Source organism: Coregonus lavaretus, assembly GCF_964263955.1.
Source record: "Coregonus lavaretus genome assembly, chromosome: 5".
In the NCBI taxonomy this organism is placed as follows: domain Eukaryota; kingdom Metazoa; phylum Chordata; class Actinopteri; order Salmoniformes; family Salmonidae; genus Coregonus; species Coregonus lavaretus.
In genome coordinates this window covers 19,290,178-19,306,077 of record NC_139992.1, presented here as the reverse complement: position 1 = coordinate 19,306,077, position 15,900 = coordinate 19,290,178, and the positions used below count along the sequence as shown (strand labels likewise).

Sequence of the window (15,900 nt, the reverse complement as noted above, 5' to 3'; positions counted from 1 at the left end):
CTAGACAACCATTTTCAGGTCTTGCCATAGATTTTCAAGCAGATTTAAGTCTAAACTGTAACTCGGCCACTCAGGAACATTCACTGTATTCTTCGTAAGCAACTTCAGTGTAGATTTGGCCTTGTGTTTAAGGTTGTTGACCTGCTGAATGGTGAATTCATCTCCCAGTGCCTGGTGGAAAGCAAACGGAACCAGGTTTTCCTCCCTGGTCTTCGTGGTTGAATCTGTGTTTGAAATTCACTGCTTGACTTAGGGACCTTACATATAATTGTACTGTATGTGTGGGGTACAGACATGAGGTAGTCATTCAAAAATCATTTGAAACACTGTTATTGCACACAGAGTGTCACGATCGTCAAAAGGAGCGGACCAAGGCGCAGCGTGGAATGCGAACATACTTTATTTATATTCACCACACGAACAAAAACAACAAAACGATACGTGAAGTCCTTGGTAACAAACACAAACCAACACGGAACAAGATCCCACAAAACACAACTGCCAAACGGCTGCCTAAGTATGGTTCCCAATCAGAGACAACAAGCAACAGCTGATTCTCGTTGCCTCTGATTGAGAACCACCCCGGCCATCACAGAAACACATTAACTAGATACTGAAACAATGAACACAAAACATAGACTCTACACACCCTGGCTCAACATATAGAGTCCCTAGAGCCAGGGCGTGACAGTACCCCCCCCCCCCCAAAGGCGCGGACTGCGACCGCGCCAACATAAACCGAGCAGGGGAGGGCCGGGTGGGCATTCCTGCTCGGAGGCGGATCCGGCTCCGGGCGTGACCACCACCCTCTAATAACCCCCCCGTAGTGCCCCTGGTCTGGTCCCGCTGGCTGGAGCTGGACTGGACATCGGTGGAGCGGATTGCTTAGGCTCTGGTGTGGAGCAGCTGACCGGTACCTGACCAGGCACCGGTGAAATGGGCACGGGCTGTGCCGGACTGACGACGCGCACCACAGGCTTGGTGCGGGGAGCAGGAATGGGCCGGACCGGGCTGACGACGCGCACCATTGGCTTGTTGCGGGGAGCAGGAACGGGCCGGGCCGGGCTGACGACGCGCACCATTGGCTTGTTGCGGGGAGCAGGAACGGGCCGGGCCGGGCTGACGACGCGCACCACTGACTTGGTGCGGGGAGCAGGAATGGGCCGGGCCGGGCTGGCGACGCGCACCACAGTCTTGGTACGAGGGGCAGGAACAGGCCGGACCGGGCTGTGGAGACGGACTGGAGGTCTGGAACGAAGAGCTGACACAACCCGTCCTGGCTGAATGCCTATCTTAACACACTCTGTGTGAGGCATCAGCACAGGACGTACAGGGCTGTGTACACGTACTGGCACAACAGCACGTGACACTGGCGCAGGATATCCGGGACCGAGGAGGGGTACTGGAGGCCACGAGCGTTGAGCCGGCACACTCCGTCCTGGCTGCATGCCCACCTTAGCACGACACGTGCGTGGTGCTCGCACAGGACGTACCGGACTGTACGCAGCTCCGCATATCTCGGAACCTGCCCAGTCTCACGCTGCCTAGCCTGAGTACGGGGAGTTGACTGTGCTCTACCTCTAGGCTCCGCCAACCTCCCTTCCGGCCCCCCAAACCCGGTGGCCTACTCTCCTAATCCCCAACCTCGCCCTGTAGCTGCCTCCAGCAGCCCCGTCGTCCATGCCGTGTGCCCCCCCCTAAAAATTTATTGGGGTTGCCTCTTGCGTGTCCGACGTCGGCCCGGTTGGCGCCGCTGCTCCTCTCTAAGGCGCGCCTCCACCGTCTCCTCCCACGGACGGCGATCCATACCGGCCTGGATCTCCTCCCAAGTCCAGGACCCTTTCCCGTCCAATATCTCCTCCCAAGTCCAGGCTGTCTGCTCCTGGACATGCTGCTTGGTCCTGTTATGGTGGGATCTTCTGTCACGATCGTCAAAAGGAGCGGACCAAGGCGCAGCGTGGAATGCAAACATACTTTATTTATATTCACCACACGAACAAAAACAACAAAACGATACGTGAAGTCCTTGGTAACAAACACAAACCAACACGGAACAAGATCCCACAAAACACAACTGCCAAACGGCTGCCTAAGTATGGGTCCCAATCAGAGACAACAAGCAACAGCTGATTCTCGTTGCCTCTGATTGAGAACCACACCGGCCAACACAGAAACACATGAACTAGATACTGAAACAATGAACACAAAACATAGACTCTACACACCCTGGCTCAACATAAAAGAGTCCCTAGAGCCAGGGCGTGACACAGAGTGAGTCCATGCAACTTATAATGTGACTTGTTAAGCAACATTTTACTCCTGAACTTATATAGGGCTGCCATTACTAAGGCATTGAATACTTCTTGACTCAAGACATTTCATCATTTTTAATTAATTTGTAAACATTTCTAAAAACATTCCACTTTGACATTATGGGGTATATAAATTGCATCAATTTCAAATTCAAGCTGTAACACAACAAAATGTGGAAAAAGTCAAGGGGTGTGAATACTTTCTGAAGGCACTGTATATGACCCTGAATCAGAGGTTATGAGTTCATAGAGGCTGCTTTGAAACTTTGCTCTTTGAGAGCTTAGAAAGGGTTGTTTTCTATAGGGTCAGGTGACTGAATATTTCTGTGTCTTTCTATGATGTTTATGAATCATTGTCATAATTTCAGTGCAGTATTGCCTATGGCCCAAAGTGGTTGAACCTGCCAATGAGATCATCAAAGCAGATCTGGGTGAGTAAACCACTAGAGAACGTGTGTGTGTGTGTGTGTGTGTGTGTGTGTGTGTGTGTGTGTGTGTGTGTGTGTGTGTGTGTGTGTGTGCGCGTGCGTGCGTGAGTTTATTATTTATTTTCATTCATGATCCAAATAAAGAATTCAATGTTTGCCCCCTAGGTTCTTCCTTCAGTAAGATGTGTCGGGTGTTTGTGCCGAGTGTGGGGAATAAATGTTGCACGGATTTGAATTGGAAAGCTAGCAATAACTCAATTTCCAAAATTGTCTCAGAGCGCATCTTTCAGGAATCACAAAGGTAGGTTGAGACAACACAACAGTATCGCAATACACACTGTAAGAATTCTACAAATGTGTTGCTTTTTAACCATTTTCATGTAGACTTGATTGTGTTTTTTTTTTTTTTTTTTTTCACCTTTATTTAACCAGGTAAACCAGTTGAGAACAAGTTCTCATTTACAACTGCGACCTGGCCAAGATAAAGCAAAGCAGTGCGATAAAAACAACAACACAGAGTTACATATGGGGTAAAACAAAACAAAGTAAAAAATACAACAGAAATAAATACATATACAGTGTGTGCAAATGTATCAAGTTATGGAGGTAAGGCAATAAATAGGCTATAGTGCAAAATAATTACAATTAGTATTAACACTGGAATGATAGATGTGCAAGAGATGATGTGCAAATAGAGATACTGGGGTACAAATGAGCAAAATAAATAACAATATAGGGATGAGGTAGTTGGGCGGGCTAATTTCAGATGGGCTGTGTACAGGTGCAGTGATCGGTAAGGTGCTCTGACAACTGATGCTTGAAGTTAGTGAGGGAGATAATTGTGTTTTGGATCATTGTCTTGCTGCATGACCCAGCTGCGCTTCAGCTTCAGCTCACAGACGGATGGCATGACATTCTCCTGTAGAATTCTCTGATACAGAGCAGAATTCATGGTTCCTTCTATTAAGTCAAGTCGTCCAGGTCCTGAGGCAGCAAAGCATCCCCAAACCATCACAATACCACCACCATGCTTGACTTACAGTATGAGGTTCTTACTGTGTAATGCAGTGTTTGCTTTTCGTCAGACATAATGGGACCCATCTCATCCAAAAAGTTGACTCAAGTTTGCCAAAAAGCACCTGAATCATCAAGACTCTTTGAAGAATGTTCTATGAACAGATGAGTCAAAAGTATAACATTTTGGACGACATGGGTCCCATTACGTTCTACAGGAGAATGTAAGGCCATCTGTCTGTGAGCTGAAGCTGAAGCACAGCTGGGTCATGCAGCAAGACAATGATCCAAAACACATATTCAAGTTTACTTGAAAATGGTTAAAAAGCAACACATTTGAAGTTTTGTAATTTACTAGTCAAAGTCCAGACCTAATTCCAATTGAGATGTTGTGGTAGGACTTGAAACTAGCAGTTCATGCTTGAAAACCCAAAAATGTTGCATGCAAGAGTGGGCCAAATTCCTCCACAGCGATGTGAGAGACTGATCAACAACTACAGGAAGCATTTGGTTGCAGTCATTGCAGCTAAAGGTGGCACAACCAGTTATTGAGTGTAAGGGGGCAGTTACTTTTTCACACTTGCATAACTTTGTTAATTAAATAAATAAAATAAGTATAATTTTTGGGTTTGTTATTTGTACACTCAGGTTCCTTTATCTAATATTAGGTTTTGGTTGAAGATCTGATAACATTCACTATAAAAAATATGCAAAAATAGAGAAAATCAGAAAGGAGAAAATACTTTTTCACGGCACTGTATATGACTGTATTCTGTGTCATCCAGATGGATGTTTTACTGTATAGTATCTAAACTGTTGGTATCGTATCAGGTATACCACTGAGATTAAGATAGGCTCCATATACCTTAATACATAGTGCTTGCTTTGAAACTTTGGAACTTCACAAAATCAAATCGAATCACATTTTATTTGTCACATGCGTCGAATACAACAGGTGTAGACCTTACCGTGAAATGCTTACTTACAAGCCCTTAACCAACAATGCAGTTCAAGAAATAGAAACAATAAAATAACAATAACGAGGCTAAATACAGGGTGTACCGGTACCAGGTCAATCAGCGGGGGTACAGGTTAGTCGAAGTAATTTGTACATGTAGGTAGGGGTAAAGTGACTATGCATAGATAATAAACAGCGAGTAGCAGCAGTGTAAAAACAAAGGGAGGGCGGGGTGTCAATGTAGATAGTCCAGGTGGCCATTTGATTAATGTTGACACAAAGGAACTTGAAACTCTCGACCAGCTCCACTACAGCCCTGTCGATGTGAATAGGAGCGTGTTTGGCCCTCCTTTTCCTGTAGTCCACGATAGCTCCTTTGTCTTGATCACGTTGAGGGAGAGGTTGTTGTCCTGGCACCACACTGCCAGGTCTCTGACCTCCTCCCTTTAGGCTGTCTCATCGTTGTCGGTGATCAGGCCTACCACTGTTGTGTCGTCAGCAAACGTAATGATGGTGTTGGAGTCGTGCTTGGCCACGCAGTCATGGGTGAACAGGGAGTACAGGAGGGGACTAAGCATGCACCCCTGAGGGGCCCCAGTGTTGAGGATCAGCTTGGCAGATGTGTTGTTGCCTACCCTTACCACCTGGGAGCGGCCCGTCAGGAAGTCCAAGATCCAGTTGCAGAGGGAGGTGTTTAGTCCCAGGGTCCTTAGCTTAGTGATGAACTTTGTAGGCACTATGGTGTTGAACGCTGAACTGTAGTCAATGAACAGCATTCTCACATAGGTGTTCCTTTTGTCCAGGTGGGAAAGGGCAGTGTGGAGTGCGATTGAGATTGCGTCATCTGTTGATCCATGGGGGCGGTATGCAAATTGGAGTGGGTCTAGGGTTTCCGGGATGATGGTCTTGATGTGAGCCATGACCAGCCTTTCAAAGAACTTCATGGCTACCGACGTGCTACGGGACGGTAGTCATTTAGGCAGGTTACCTTCGCTTTTCTGGGCACAGGGACTATGGTGGTCTGCTTGAAACATGTAGGTGTTACAGACTTGCTCAGGGAAAGGTTGAAAATGTCAGTGAAGACACTTGCCAGTTTGTCCATGCAGGATCTGAGTACACGTCCTGGTAATCCGTCTGGCCCCGCGGCCTTGTGAATGTTGACCTGTTTAAAGGCTACGGAGAGCGTGATCACACAGTCGTCTGGAACAGCTGGTGCTCTCATGCATGCTTCAGTGTTGCTTGCCCCGAAGCGATCATAAAAGGCATTTAGCCCATCTAATAGGCTCGCGTCACTGGGCAGCTCGCTGCTGGGTTTCCCTTTGTAATCCGTAATAGTTTGCAAGCCCTGCCACATCTGACGAGTATCAGAGCCGGTGTAGTAGGATTCAATCCTAGTCCTGTATTGACGCTTTGCCTGTTTGATGGTTAGTCTGATGGCATAGCGGGATTTCTTCCAGTCTGTGCTAGCAAAACAGTCCTGTAGCGTAGCATCCGCGTCTTCTGATATTGAGCGAGTCACTGGTACTTCCTGCTTTAGTTTTTGCTTGAAAGCAGGAATCAGCAGGATAGAATTATGGTCAGATTTGCCAAATGGAGGGCGAAGGAGAGCTTTGTATGCGTCACTGTGTGTGGAGTAAAAGTGGTCTAGGGTTTTTTCCCTCTGGTTGCAGATGTGATATGCTGGTAGAAATGAGGTAAAATGGATTTAAGTTTGCCTGCATTAAAGTTCCTGGCCACTAGGAGCGCCGCTTCTGTCCTGCCGATGCACGGAAATCCAGCCAACTGTATATTATCCGTGTCGTAGTTCAGCCACGACTTGGTGAAACATAAGCTATTACAGTTTTTAATGTCCCGTTGGTAGGATAGTCTAGAACGGTGCTCATCCAGTTTATTCTCCAGTGATTGCACGTTGGCCAATAGAACGGATGGTAGAGGCGGGTTCCCCACTCGCCGAAAAATTCTCACAAGGCACCCGATCTCCGCCCCCTGTACCTCTGTCTTTTCTTCACACGAATGACGGGATTTGGGCCTGGTCTCGGAGAAACAGTATATCCCTTCTGTAAGACTCATTAAATAAAAAAATCTTTGTGCAGTTCGAGGTGAATAATCACTGTTCTGATATCCAGAAACTATTTTCGGTCATAAGAGACGGTAGCAGCAACATTATGTACAAAAAAGGTTACAAACAATGCAAAAAACCACACAAAATAGCACAGTTGGTTAGGAGCCTGTAAAACGGCACCCATCCCCTCAGGCGCCAATAACAGTGTATGTTATGTTAACTGTTGCCATGATGGTTTGATTGTGCATTCACAAGGGGGAACTTGTCTGTCTCCAACCCCCCCCCCCCCCCCCACTCCCCCAAACCAGGGAGTGGAGAGAAGAAGAGGAGGGTGTATGGTTGGAGCGTCATTTGAATTTCTCGATGGTGGAAGAGGAAGACTTTTACATCAACTACACGTGTAGGGTTTACAGTGACGGAGGCATTTCTTTAGCCTTCTTCATACTACAGCCTACAGGTTAGACAATACTGTCTGGAGGATAACATAAAGGTGTTTCAAAAGAGATCACACACATATTATCCTGTCCCTTTACCCTTGTTTTGATAGTGTATTATAACAACTGCAACCTCACCACTTTTGAAAAAACTGTTATAAATGCTATCTTCTCTCTTTTTCTGCACAGATCCAAACTATCTGCTCCCTATTGGGGTACTACTGACCAGTCTGGTATTGGTGTTTACTGTTAGTGTTGTTATTTACCATCGCTTCAAGATCGACATCGTGCTGTCGCTCAGGAGGATGTTCCCGCTTCTCTACACAAACACAGGTACGCAATGAGAGACACTTTACCGCACATATACTGCGCAAGCACACTCATGGAAACATTAATAGAAACATGCCTGAGCGCGCACACGCAGACATGCACACACTCATGCACACACACACTATCTGCAGACTCATTGCATACTGTGCTTTCATGAAATGGAAACTCGCACTAACATAAATATACATTCCTACACCAGATACAGACAGAAATGCACATACAGCATGTCTCCCCACAAACCCCCAGGCCCACACTTAAACCCACACACACACGCATGTTGCATTGCTTGTGTTAGGTTCTGAACAAACTGAGTAAAAACTCAAACGGACAACTAGAAAAAGCTCAAACAAAGTTTATTCACCCACTGGGTCATACAGCTGCAAAGACAAAGATGTTTACACAATCACATATATTTATACCTTCCTACTAGGCGGAGTCAACCCCTTGCATATCTAGACAGCCAATACATCTCTGTTGCTAGTCAGGAACGTATTTGGTTCCTCTCATTGGTGTAGCCTCCTGCTAGAACCTTCATGGGCATGGAAATATACAGTTGAAGTTGGAAGTTTACATACAGTCATTAAAACTTGTTTTTCAACCACTCCACAAATTTCTTTTTAACAAACTATAGTTTTGGCAAGTCGGTTAGGACATCTACTTTGTGCATGACACAAGTAATTTTTCCAACAATTGTTTACAGACAGATTATTTCACATATAATTCACAGCAATTCCAGTGGGTCAGAAGTCTACATACACTAAGTTGACTGTGCCTTTAAAGTTGGCTTGCAAGCTGAAGAACACCATCCCAACTGTGAAGCACGGGGGTGGCAGCATCATGCTGTGAGGGTGCTTTGCTGCAGGAGGGACTGGTGCACTTCACAAAGTAGATAGCATCATGAGGAAGGAAAATTATGTGGATGTATTGAAGCAACATCTTAAGACATCAGTCAGGAAGTTTAAGCTTGGTCGCAAATGGGTCTTCCAAATGGACAATGACCCCAAGCATTCTTCCAAAGTTGTGGCAAAATGGCTTAAGGACAACAACGTCAAGGTATTGGAGTGGCCACCACAAAGCCCTGACCTCAATCCTATAGAACATTATGGGCAGAACTGAAAAAGCGTGTGCGAGCAAGGAGGCCTCTTACACCAGCTCTGTCAGGAGGAATGGACCAAAAGTCATCCAACTTATTGTGGGAAGCTTGTGGAAGGCTACCCGAAACGTTTGACCCAAGTTAAACAATTTAAAGGCAATGCTACCAAATACTAATTGAGTGTATGTAAACTTCTGACCCACTGGGAATGTGATGAAATAAATAAAAGCTGAATAAATCATTCTCTTTACTATTATTCTGACATTTCACATTCTTAAAATAAAGTGGTGATCCTAACTGACCTAAGACAGGGAATTTTTACTAGGATTAAATGTCAGGAATTGTGAAAAACTGAGTTTAAATGTATTTGGCTAAGGGGTATGTAAACTTCCGACTTCAACTGTATGTGTGTGACAGGACTGACTGTTCCTCCTCACTTCATCTGACCTGACCTCGGGCCGAATTCCTCACTCCTCCCTACTCCACGGCTGTCCTACCTTAGCAGTGACTGAAACCAGACTGTTGCCCTTTGCCTCTCTCCATAGGGTACATGAGATTTAAGAATAACATTTTCCAACAGAATGTAAGCTCTGCACTCCCCTTTCTCACTCAGTAACTTTCCATACACCCGGTTCTAATATGGTAACATGAATAAGTATATTCCAAGCTAGAATCCAACACTTGTTTCCCACTCCCCACCTGACCACAAGTAAAATCAGTAGCAAGTGTAGCAATGTATTGTAGCACATCCCACAGCTATGCAAGCACAGCATTTTCCATGACTCAGAGGAAACAGAGAGGAAGTTTGATACAAGGCACTAAATAGGCCATGTAACCATAAAACACAAGCAACTATGGTGTCATAAATAACCAAGCCTCCTCTGTTAGGCAGGTTTGTGGAGGCTTTTGCTCTAGCCCAGCACTAACACATCTATTTTGTTTTACCTGTCCCTATCCTGCATGTGGCAGACTCTGATGGGAAGTTGTATGATGCGTACGTGGCATACCCCCGTCTGTTTGGGGATGGGGGCGGAGCCTGTGGGGAGGCAGAGATGTTTGCCCTCCACATGTTGCCCCAGGTTCTGGAGGGGAGGTGTGGCTACAGGCTGTTCATACTGGGCCGGGACAGCCTACCAGGGGAAGGTATGACATCTCAGCTCGACCCTGAGGCTCCAGGTTCCAGAAGACTAAGTTAGCCTTGGCATTAGTACATAAGTAGCATGATGATGAAATATGTGAAACCTTTCTGAAATCATAAAGACCTTCAGAAACCATTTCAATGGTAGAACAATGTTTTAATAACAATTTTCCCTGCTCCCTGACCCCCTCTTCTCCTCCCTCCTCCCTTTCCCCCTCTTCTCCTCCCTCCTCTCTCCTCCCTTTCCCCCTCTTCTCCTCCCTCCTCCCTCTCTAGCCATAGTAGATGCAGTGGAGGAGAGCATGCTGGCAAGCCGGCGTCTCCTCCTGGTCTACTCTGGCTCTACGTTCTGCAGTGGAAGCCACAGTGACAGCAGCAGTGGTGTCCTGGAGGCCTGGCAGAGCTTCGAGAGGCAGACGGCCATGCACCGTGCCCTGTTGGAAGGCTCCCTTAAGGTGGTCCTTGTGGAGCTGGAGGAGGTCTCCCCCACACAGCTGACCCTCTTCCCCGAGTCGGTGCGCCACCTCCGGGAGCGACAGGGCGCCGTCTGCTGGTGGAAGAGTAGCAGAGGGTTGAGGTGTGGGAGGTGGGGAGAAGAGGAGGAGGTGGAGGAGAAGAGAGGGGAGCTGGCTTCGTCCCCTCTCTCCTCACCCTCTCTTTCCTTGTCCTCACGCTTCTGGAAGGAACTGAGGTATTATATGCCAGTGAGGGGCACGAGGACGAGGTGACCAGAGAAGAACAGCCTGATGAAGTTGTGATGGGATGGATGGGCTTTGGAGAGGACAGTGTTAGACATAACGAGGAAATCTGTTGAATGAAAGGACTTCTGGTACCTGACTCTCTCAACACATTTTCATGAACAATTATTGAATCCAGTTATTTATGTGTGACTGATACCGGTGTGGAACAGCTGGTCACTCTTAAAGGATTCTGAATGATTACCTTGCCAATAGGATGATTGAATATTATTGTCTTGCAGACAATTATTTTTTAGTGTGAGTTTCCTCCTAATACAGGATGTGGTAGGAATCCTAAGGGTCATCATCATCACACCTGTTAATACTTATTTTCTATAACTTCGTGTGAAATCTATTTCTTATTGCAACGGCAAGTATAATATGCCCTTTGTGTTTTATAGAAACGCAAGGTGTTTAATGTGAATGATGTTTTGCTTACAGCTAATGTTTTTTATACTGTCTATGTTTTCATGTTTTCTATTGTTTTCTAAAAATACATTTTAATCTATTTTAGAATAAGGCTGTAATGTAACGAAATGTGGAAAAAGTCAAGTGATCTGAATACTTTACGAATGTACTGTATGTCATGAGGTCCACCTGGCTACCACAACACACTGTCTTCAGTTGCCACAAAGTTGGAAGCACAGAATCATCTAGAATGTCAATGTATGCTTTAGCGTTAAGATTTCTCTTCACTGGAACTAACCAGCCTTACATTCTGGCACAGAGACTCATTCGGGACTTTTCCTTAGATGGGGGGCTGGTTTTGTGGCTGTTGGACTTCCTGAGCCAACGCTCACAGCGAGTCAAAATAGGTCCCCATGTGTCGGATATACGCAATACCAACACAGGCTCTCCTCAGGGATGTGTTTTGTCCCCACTTCTGTACATCTTGTACACTAATAGTTGTACTAGTTCCCATACTGACAGACACCTCGTTAAGTTCGCTGATGACACTGCCTTGGTCAGCCTGTTGCATGATGACGAGGAACATCATGGCCCGGTCCTAGATGACTTTGTAGAGTGGTGTGAGGAATCACACTTGGTCCTCAATACTAACAAGACCAAAGAGATGTGCATAGACTTCAGGTAGCGTACAACACCTACCTCTGCAACATCTATCAGAGGCCAGAATATAGAAATTGTAGAGGAATATAAATATCTGGGTGTCTTTTTGGACAGTAAGCTTCAGTGGAGTAAATGTACAGACCAGATCTACAAAAAGAGCCAACAGAGACTGTACTTTCTAAAAAAGTTGGGTTCTTTTAATATAGACTGTACTATATTGACTCTGTTTTACAAATCCTTTATTGAGAGTATTTTAACTTTTTGTATTGTTTGTTGGTTTGGCAATGCCACTGTCAGTCAGAGAAACATGCTGAGAAGGATTATTACCACAGCAAGTAAGGTACTTGGAGTCAAACAGACAGGCCTGGATGAGATCTTTAAGGTCAGGGCCCTCCGTAAGGCTCACAAAATCATTTTAGACCCAAGTCACCCCCTGTACCTGGACTTTGAATTACTCCCCTCTGGGCGTAGGTATAGGGCACCCCTCAGTAGGAAAAATAGAACGAGACAATCATTTGTGCCAGGTGTGATATCCCTCTTAAATAGCTCGGGCAAATGTTCCCATTGACCCCGTAAGGCCAGCAGGCTAGTCTTTGTTTTAAATGTTTTAAATGTTTTATTTCTTATTTTTATTGGTGCGTGACTGTTATTGAAAGTTGTATTGTCAATCTTGTTTTGTATTTAACGCCACTTTAAATGTGTACATGACACTGCAACAAAATTTCCCCATGGGGACAATAAAGTAAGTAAGTAAGGGGCCTAGCCCGAATCATGAAAAACAGCCCCAGAATATTATTCCTCCTCCACCAAACTTTACAGTTGGACACTATGCATTGGGGCAGGTAGCGTTCGTCTGTCGGACTGCCAGATGGTGAAGCGTGACACATCACTCCAGAGAACACAATTCCACTGCTTCAGAGTCTAATGGAGGTGAGCTTTACACCACTCCAGCCGACTCTTGAAGGTAACAGCGCTCACTGTTGCCCCTAGTGGCCGGTTTCCACGTCATCTCCTGATGTCCTCAGACATGGAGGGACGTCAAATACTGACTTGTATGACGGGTGACCAGGCTGGATTTATCACCACCTTCAAGAAAAGTAACTTTGAATATGTCAAGATAAGAGAATATTCTGCGTCATTACCGCAACGGCTATAACTCATCTGGAATTGCTTCTATTTAAAAGAATACGTCTCAACATGTTGTGTTTGGAATTCATCAAATGATAACTGATCATATTAACCAAGTAAATTTGTTTTGTATCTCTCCATGTACGTTATCATTAAACTCACTTACTGCACCTGTTTCCTGACTCTCTGCGTCTCCGTTACGGAATACTGCCTCTACAAATGGAAGCAGCAGGTAATCAAGACATCTCCCAGATGGTAGGTGAACAGGGACGCCTACTTTGCAAACACCACGACCAGCTGACGCAACTGGGGACGACTATAGATGAGGTCCTCCGCGTTCTTCAACACCTCGACATTACCCAAGGGGCGTCACCTCCAACTAGCGGAGGATTCTCTACCACGAGTCGACCCAGCGAGCTAGCACCCCAGCCCATCCAGCAGTCCTCCCAGGTCAACGATGTCCGATTGTCCCTCCCGGACAAATATGATGGGACTCCATCTAAATGCCGTGGCTTCCTACTCCAGTGCTCCCTCTATTTCGCCCATCAGATGGGAGCCCCCACCACCGATACGTCGAAAGGACCGACAGGGGGAGTGGGCCCGATTCCTCGAGGGGTGCCCCGCCTATGCCGTCAAATCCCTCCTGGGCTCCCGACGTCGTGGGGGTCGGCTCCAGTACCTGGTGGACTGGGAGGGGTACAGTCCAGAGGAGCGGTGTTGGGTCCCGGTGGACGACATTCTAGATCCCAACATCATCAGATATTTCCTTCTTCGCTGTCCGGACCGGCCCGCTCCTCGCCCTCGGGGCCGTCCCCCTGGCTGCCGTCCCCCTGTGGCTAGAACCGCGCGTCAGGGGGGACTTCATCACACCTGGACTTCATCACTACCTTGATTACTCCCCATTTATCTACAGTGGCTTGCGAAAGTATTCACCCCCCTTGGCATTTTTCCTATTTTGTTGCCTTACAATCTGGATGTGATGGGTGATTTGAAGGAGTCAGGCGCAGGAGGGTAAATCACACAATAACAGGATTTATTCCGGAATACAGAGTTACACAGTAAAGCGTCAAAACTGTCCTGTGCGCAAAACAGGTGCACTGGAACCAACAAGGCACATGGGGAAAATAACCTGGCGATACAAAATACAAGGAGCTCCACCGAGCTTCACTATCCTCACAATAAACAATCACACACAAAGACAAGTGGGCAGAGGGAATACTTGTACAGGTACTGATGAGGGGATATGAACCAGTTTTGTGTAATAAACAAGACAAAACAAATGGAATGATGAGATGAGGAGTGGCAGTGGCTAGAAGGCCGGTGACGACGAACGCCGAAGCCTGCCCAAATAAGGAGAGGAGGCAGCCTCGGAGGAAGTCGTGACAGTTGGAGGTGGACATGAGCAGCGTTCCACGTCCCCTCAAAGCGCTGAAACCAGTCATCCACCGCAGGAGCCTCGGTCTGGCTCTGATGCCACGGTGCCAGAACCGGCTGATAACCTAAAACACATTGAAATGGCATTAGGTTAGTGGAGGAGTGGCGGAGAGAGTTCTGGGCATATTCGGCCCATGGCAAGAACACCGACCACTCCCCTGGCCGCTCCAGGCAGTAGGACCTACCCACATCCTGGTTCACCCGTTCCACCTGCCCATTAGACTCGGGGTGAAAACCGGAAGTCAGGCTGACTGAGACCCCCAGACGTTCCATGAACGCCTTCCAGACCCTGGATGTGAACTGGGGACCCCGGGTCAGACACTATGTCCTCTGGAAACCCCATAGTGCCGATAGACGTGTGTAAACAGGGCCTCTGCAGTCTGCAGGGCCGTGGGGAGACCGGGCAGCAGATGGAGGCGGCAGGCTTTGGAAAAGCGGTCCACAACGACCAGGATGGTGGTGTTAACTTGACAGAGGGGAAGATCAGTAAGGAAGTCAATACACAAGTGTGACCATGGCCGTTGTGGAACTGGTAAGGGCTGTAACTTACCTGCTGGGAGGTGCCTAGGTGCCTTACTCTGGGCGCACACTGAGCAGGAGGAGACATACACCATCACGTCCTTAGCCAAGGTAGGCTACAAGTACTTTCCGTTCAGACAGCGCACTGTATGACCGATACCTGGGTGACCAGAGGAGGGGGTAGTGTGTGCCCAATAGATCAGACGGTCACGGACAAGAGAAGGCACGTACTGCAACCCAGCTGGACACTGAGGTGGAGATGGCTCTGTGTGTAATGCCCGCTCTATGTCCGCGTCCATCACCTATACTACCGGCGCCACAATACAGGAGGCCGGGAGTATGGGGGTGTTGTCTAAGGGCCTCTCCTCTGTGTCGTACAGCCGTGACAGTGCGTCTGCCTTCACGTTCTTCGTACCCGGAATGTATGATAGAGTAAAATCAAACCGGGTGAAGAATAGGGCCCACCTGGCCTGGCGAGGGTTCAGCCTCCTCGCTGCCCAGATGTACTCCAGGTTATGGTGGTCCGTCCAGACGAGGAAAGGGTGTTTCGCTCCCCTTGAGCCAGTGCCTCCACACGTTCAGGGCTCGGACAACAGCGAACAGCTCCCGATCACCAACGTCGTAGTTCTGCTCCGCCGGGCTGAGCTTCTTGGAGAAGAAGGCATAGGGGCGGAGCTTGGGTGGCGTGCCCGAGCGTTGAGATAGGACAGCGCCTATCCCAACCTCGGACGCATCCACCTCCACTACCAACGTTAGTGATAGTTCGGGATGGGCCAGTACCGGGGCTGAGGTGAACAGAACCCTCAGGTTACTGAAGGCCCTTTCAGCCTCAGCAGACCAGCGGAGTCGGGACGGCCCACTCTTCAACAGAGATGTAATCGGAGCTGCGACTTTGCCAAAGCCCCGGATAAACCTCCGATAGTAGTTGGCAAAGCCAATAAAGCGCTGCACCTCCTTAACCGTGGTTGGAGTCTGCCAAATACGCCCGGCTGAAATGCGATCTCCCTCCATCTCCACACCTGAGGTGGTAATGCAGTATCCGATAAAGGAGACGGACTGTTGGAAAAACAGACACTGTTCTGCCTTGGCATAAAGGTCATGTTCCAACAGTCGGGCCAGCACTTTGCGAACCAGGGACACATGTTCGCTGCGCGTATCGGAATACACCAGAATGTCATTGATGTAGACAACTAGACCACGACCAAGCATGTCCTGAAACACCTCGTTCACAAAGGACTGGAAGAC

The 15,900-nt window shown here is 47.5% G+C and overlaps 2 protein-coding genes across 2 annotated transcripts in view; both read left to right on the top strand.

The window, feature by feature from the left end:
• Positions 1 to 10,604, top strand: part of LOC311129465 (interleukin-1 receptor type 1-like) — a 34,522-nt gene extending 23,918 nt beyond the window's left edge. Inside the window, exons 6-11 of the mRNA XM_084161758.1 lie at positions 2,681 to 2,743; positions 2,906 to 3,041; positions 7,083 to 7,231; positions 7,398 to 7,541; positions 9,601 to 9,774; positions 10,046 to 10,604. Of these exons, the coding sequence (XP_084017884.1) occupies positions 2,681 to 2,743; positions 2,906 to 3,041; positions 7,083 to 7,231; positions 7,398 to 7,541; positions 9,601 to 9,774; positions 10,046 to 10,497 (1,118 nt within the window). The 3' untranslated portion in view covers positions 10,498 to 10,604. The remainder of the gene's footprint in view (positions 1 to 2,680; positions 2,744 to 2,905; positions 3,042 to 7,082; positions 7,232 to 7,397; positions 7,542 to 9,600; positions 9,775 to 10,045) is intronic.
• Positions 10,605 to 12,921: 2,317 nt separating this feature from the next.
• LOC311128826 (interleukin-1 receptor type 1-like) overlaps positions 12,922 to 15,900 on the top strand; it is a gene marked incomplete at its 5' end in the record, with an annotated part of 38,307 nt that continues 35,328 nt past the window's right edge. The window contains 2 exons of the mRNA XM_084161054.1: positions 12,922 to 13,169; positions 13,252 to 13,367. Of these exons, the coding sequence (XP_084017180.1) occupies positions 12,922 to 13,169; positions 13,252 to 13,367 (364 nt within the window). The remainder of the gene's footprint in view (positions 13,170 to 13,251; positions 13,368 to 15,900) is intronic.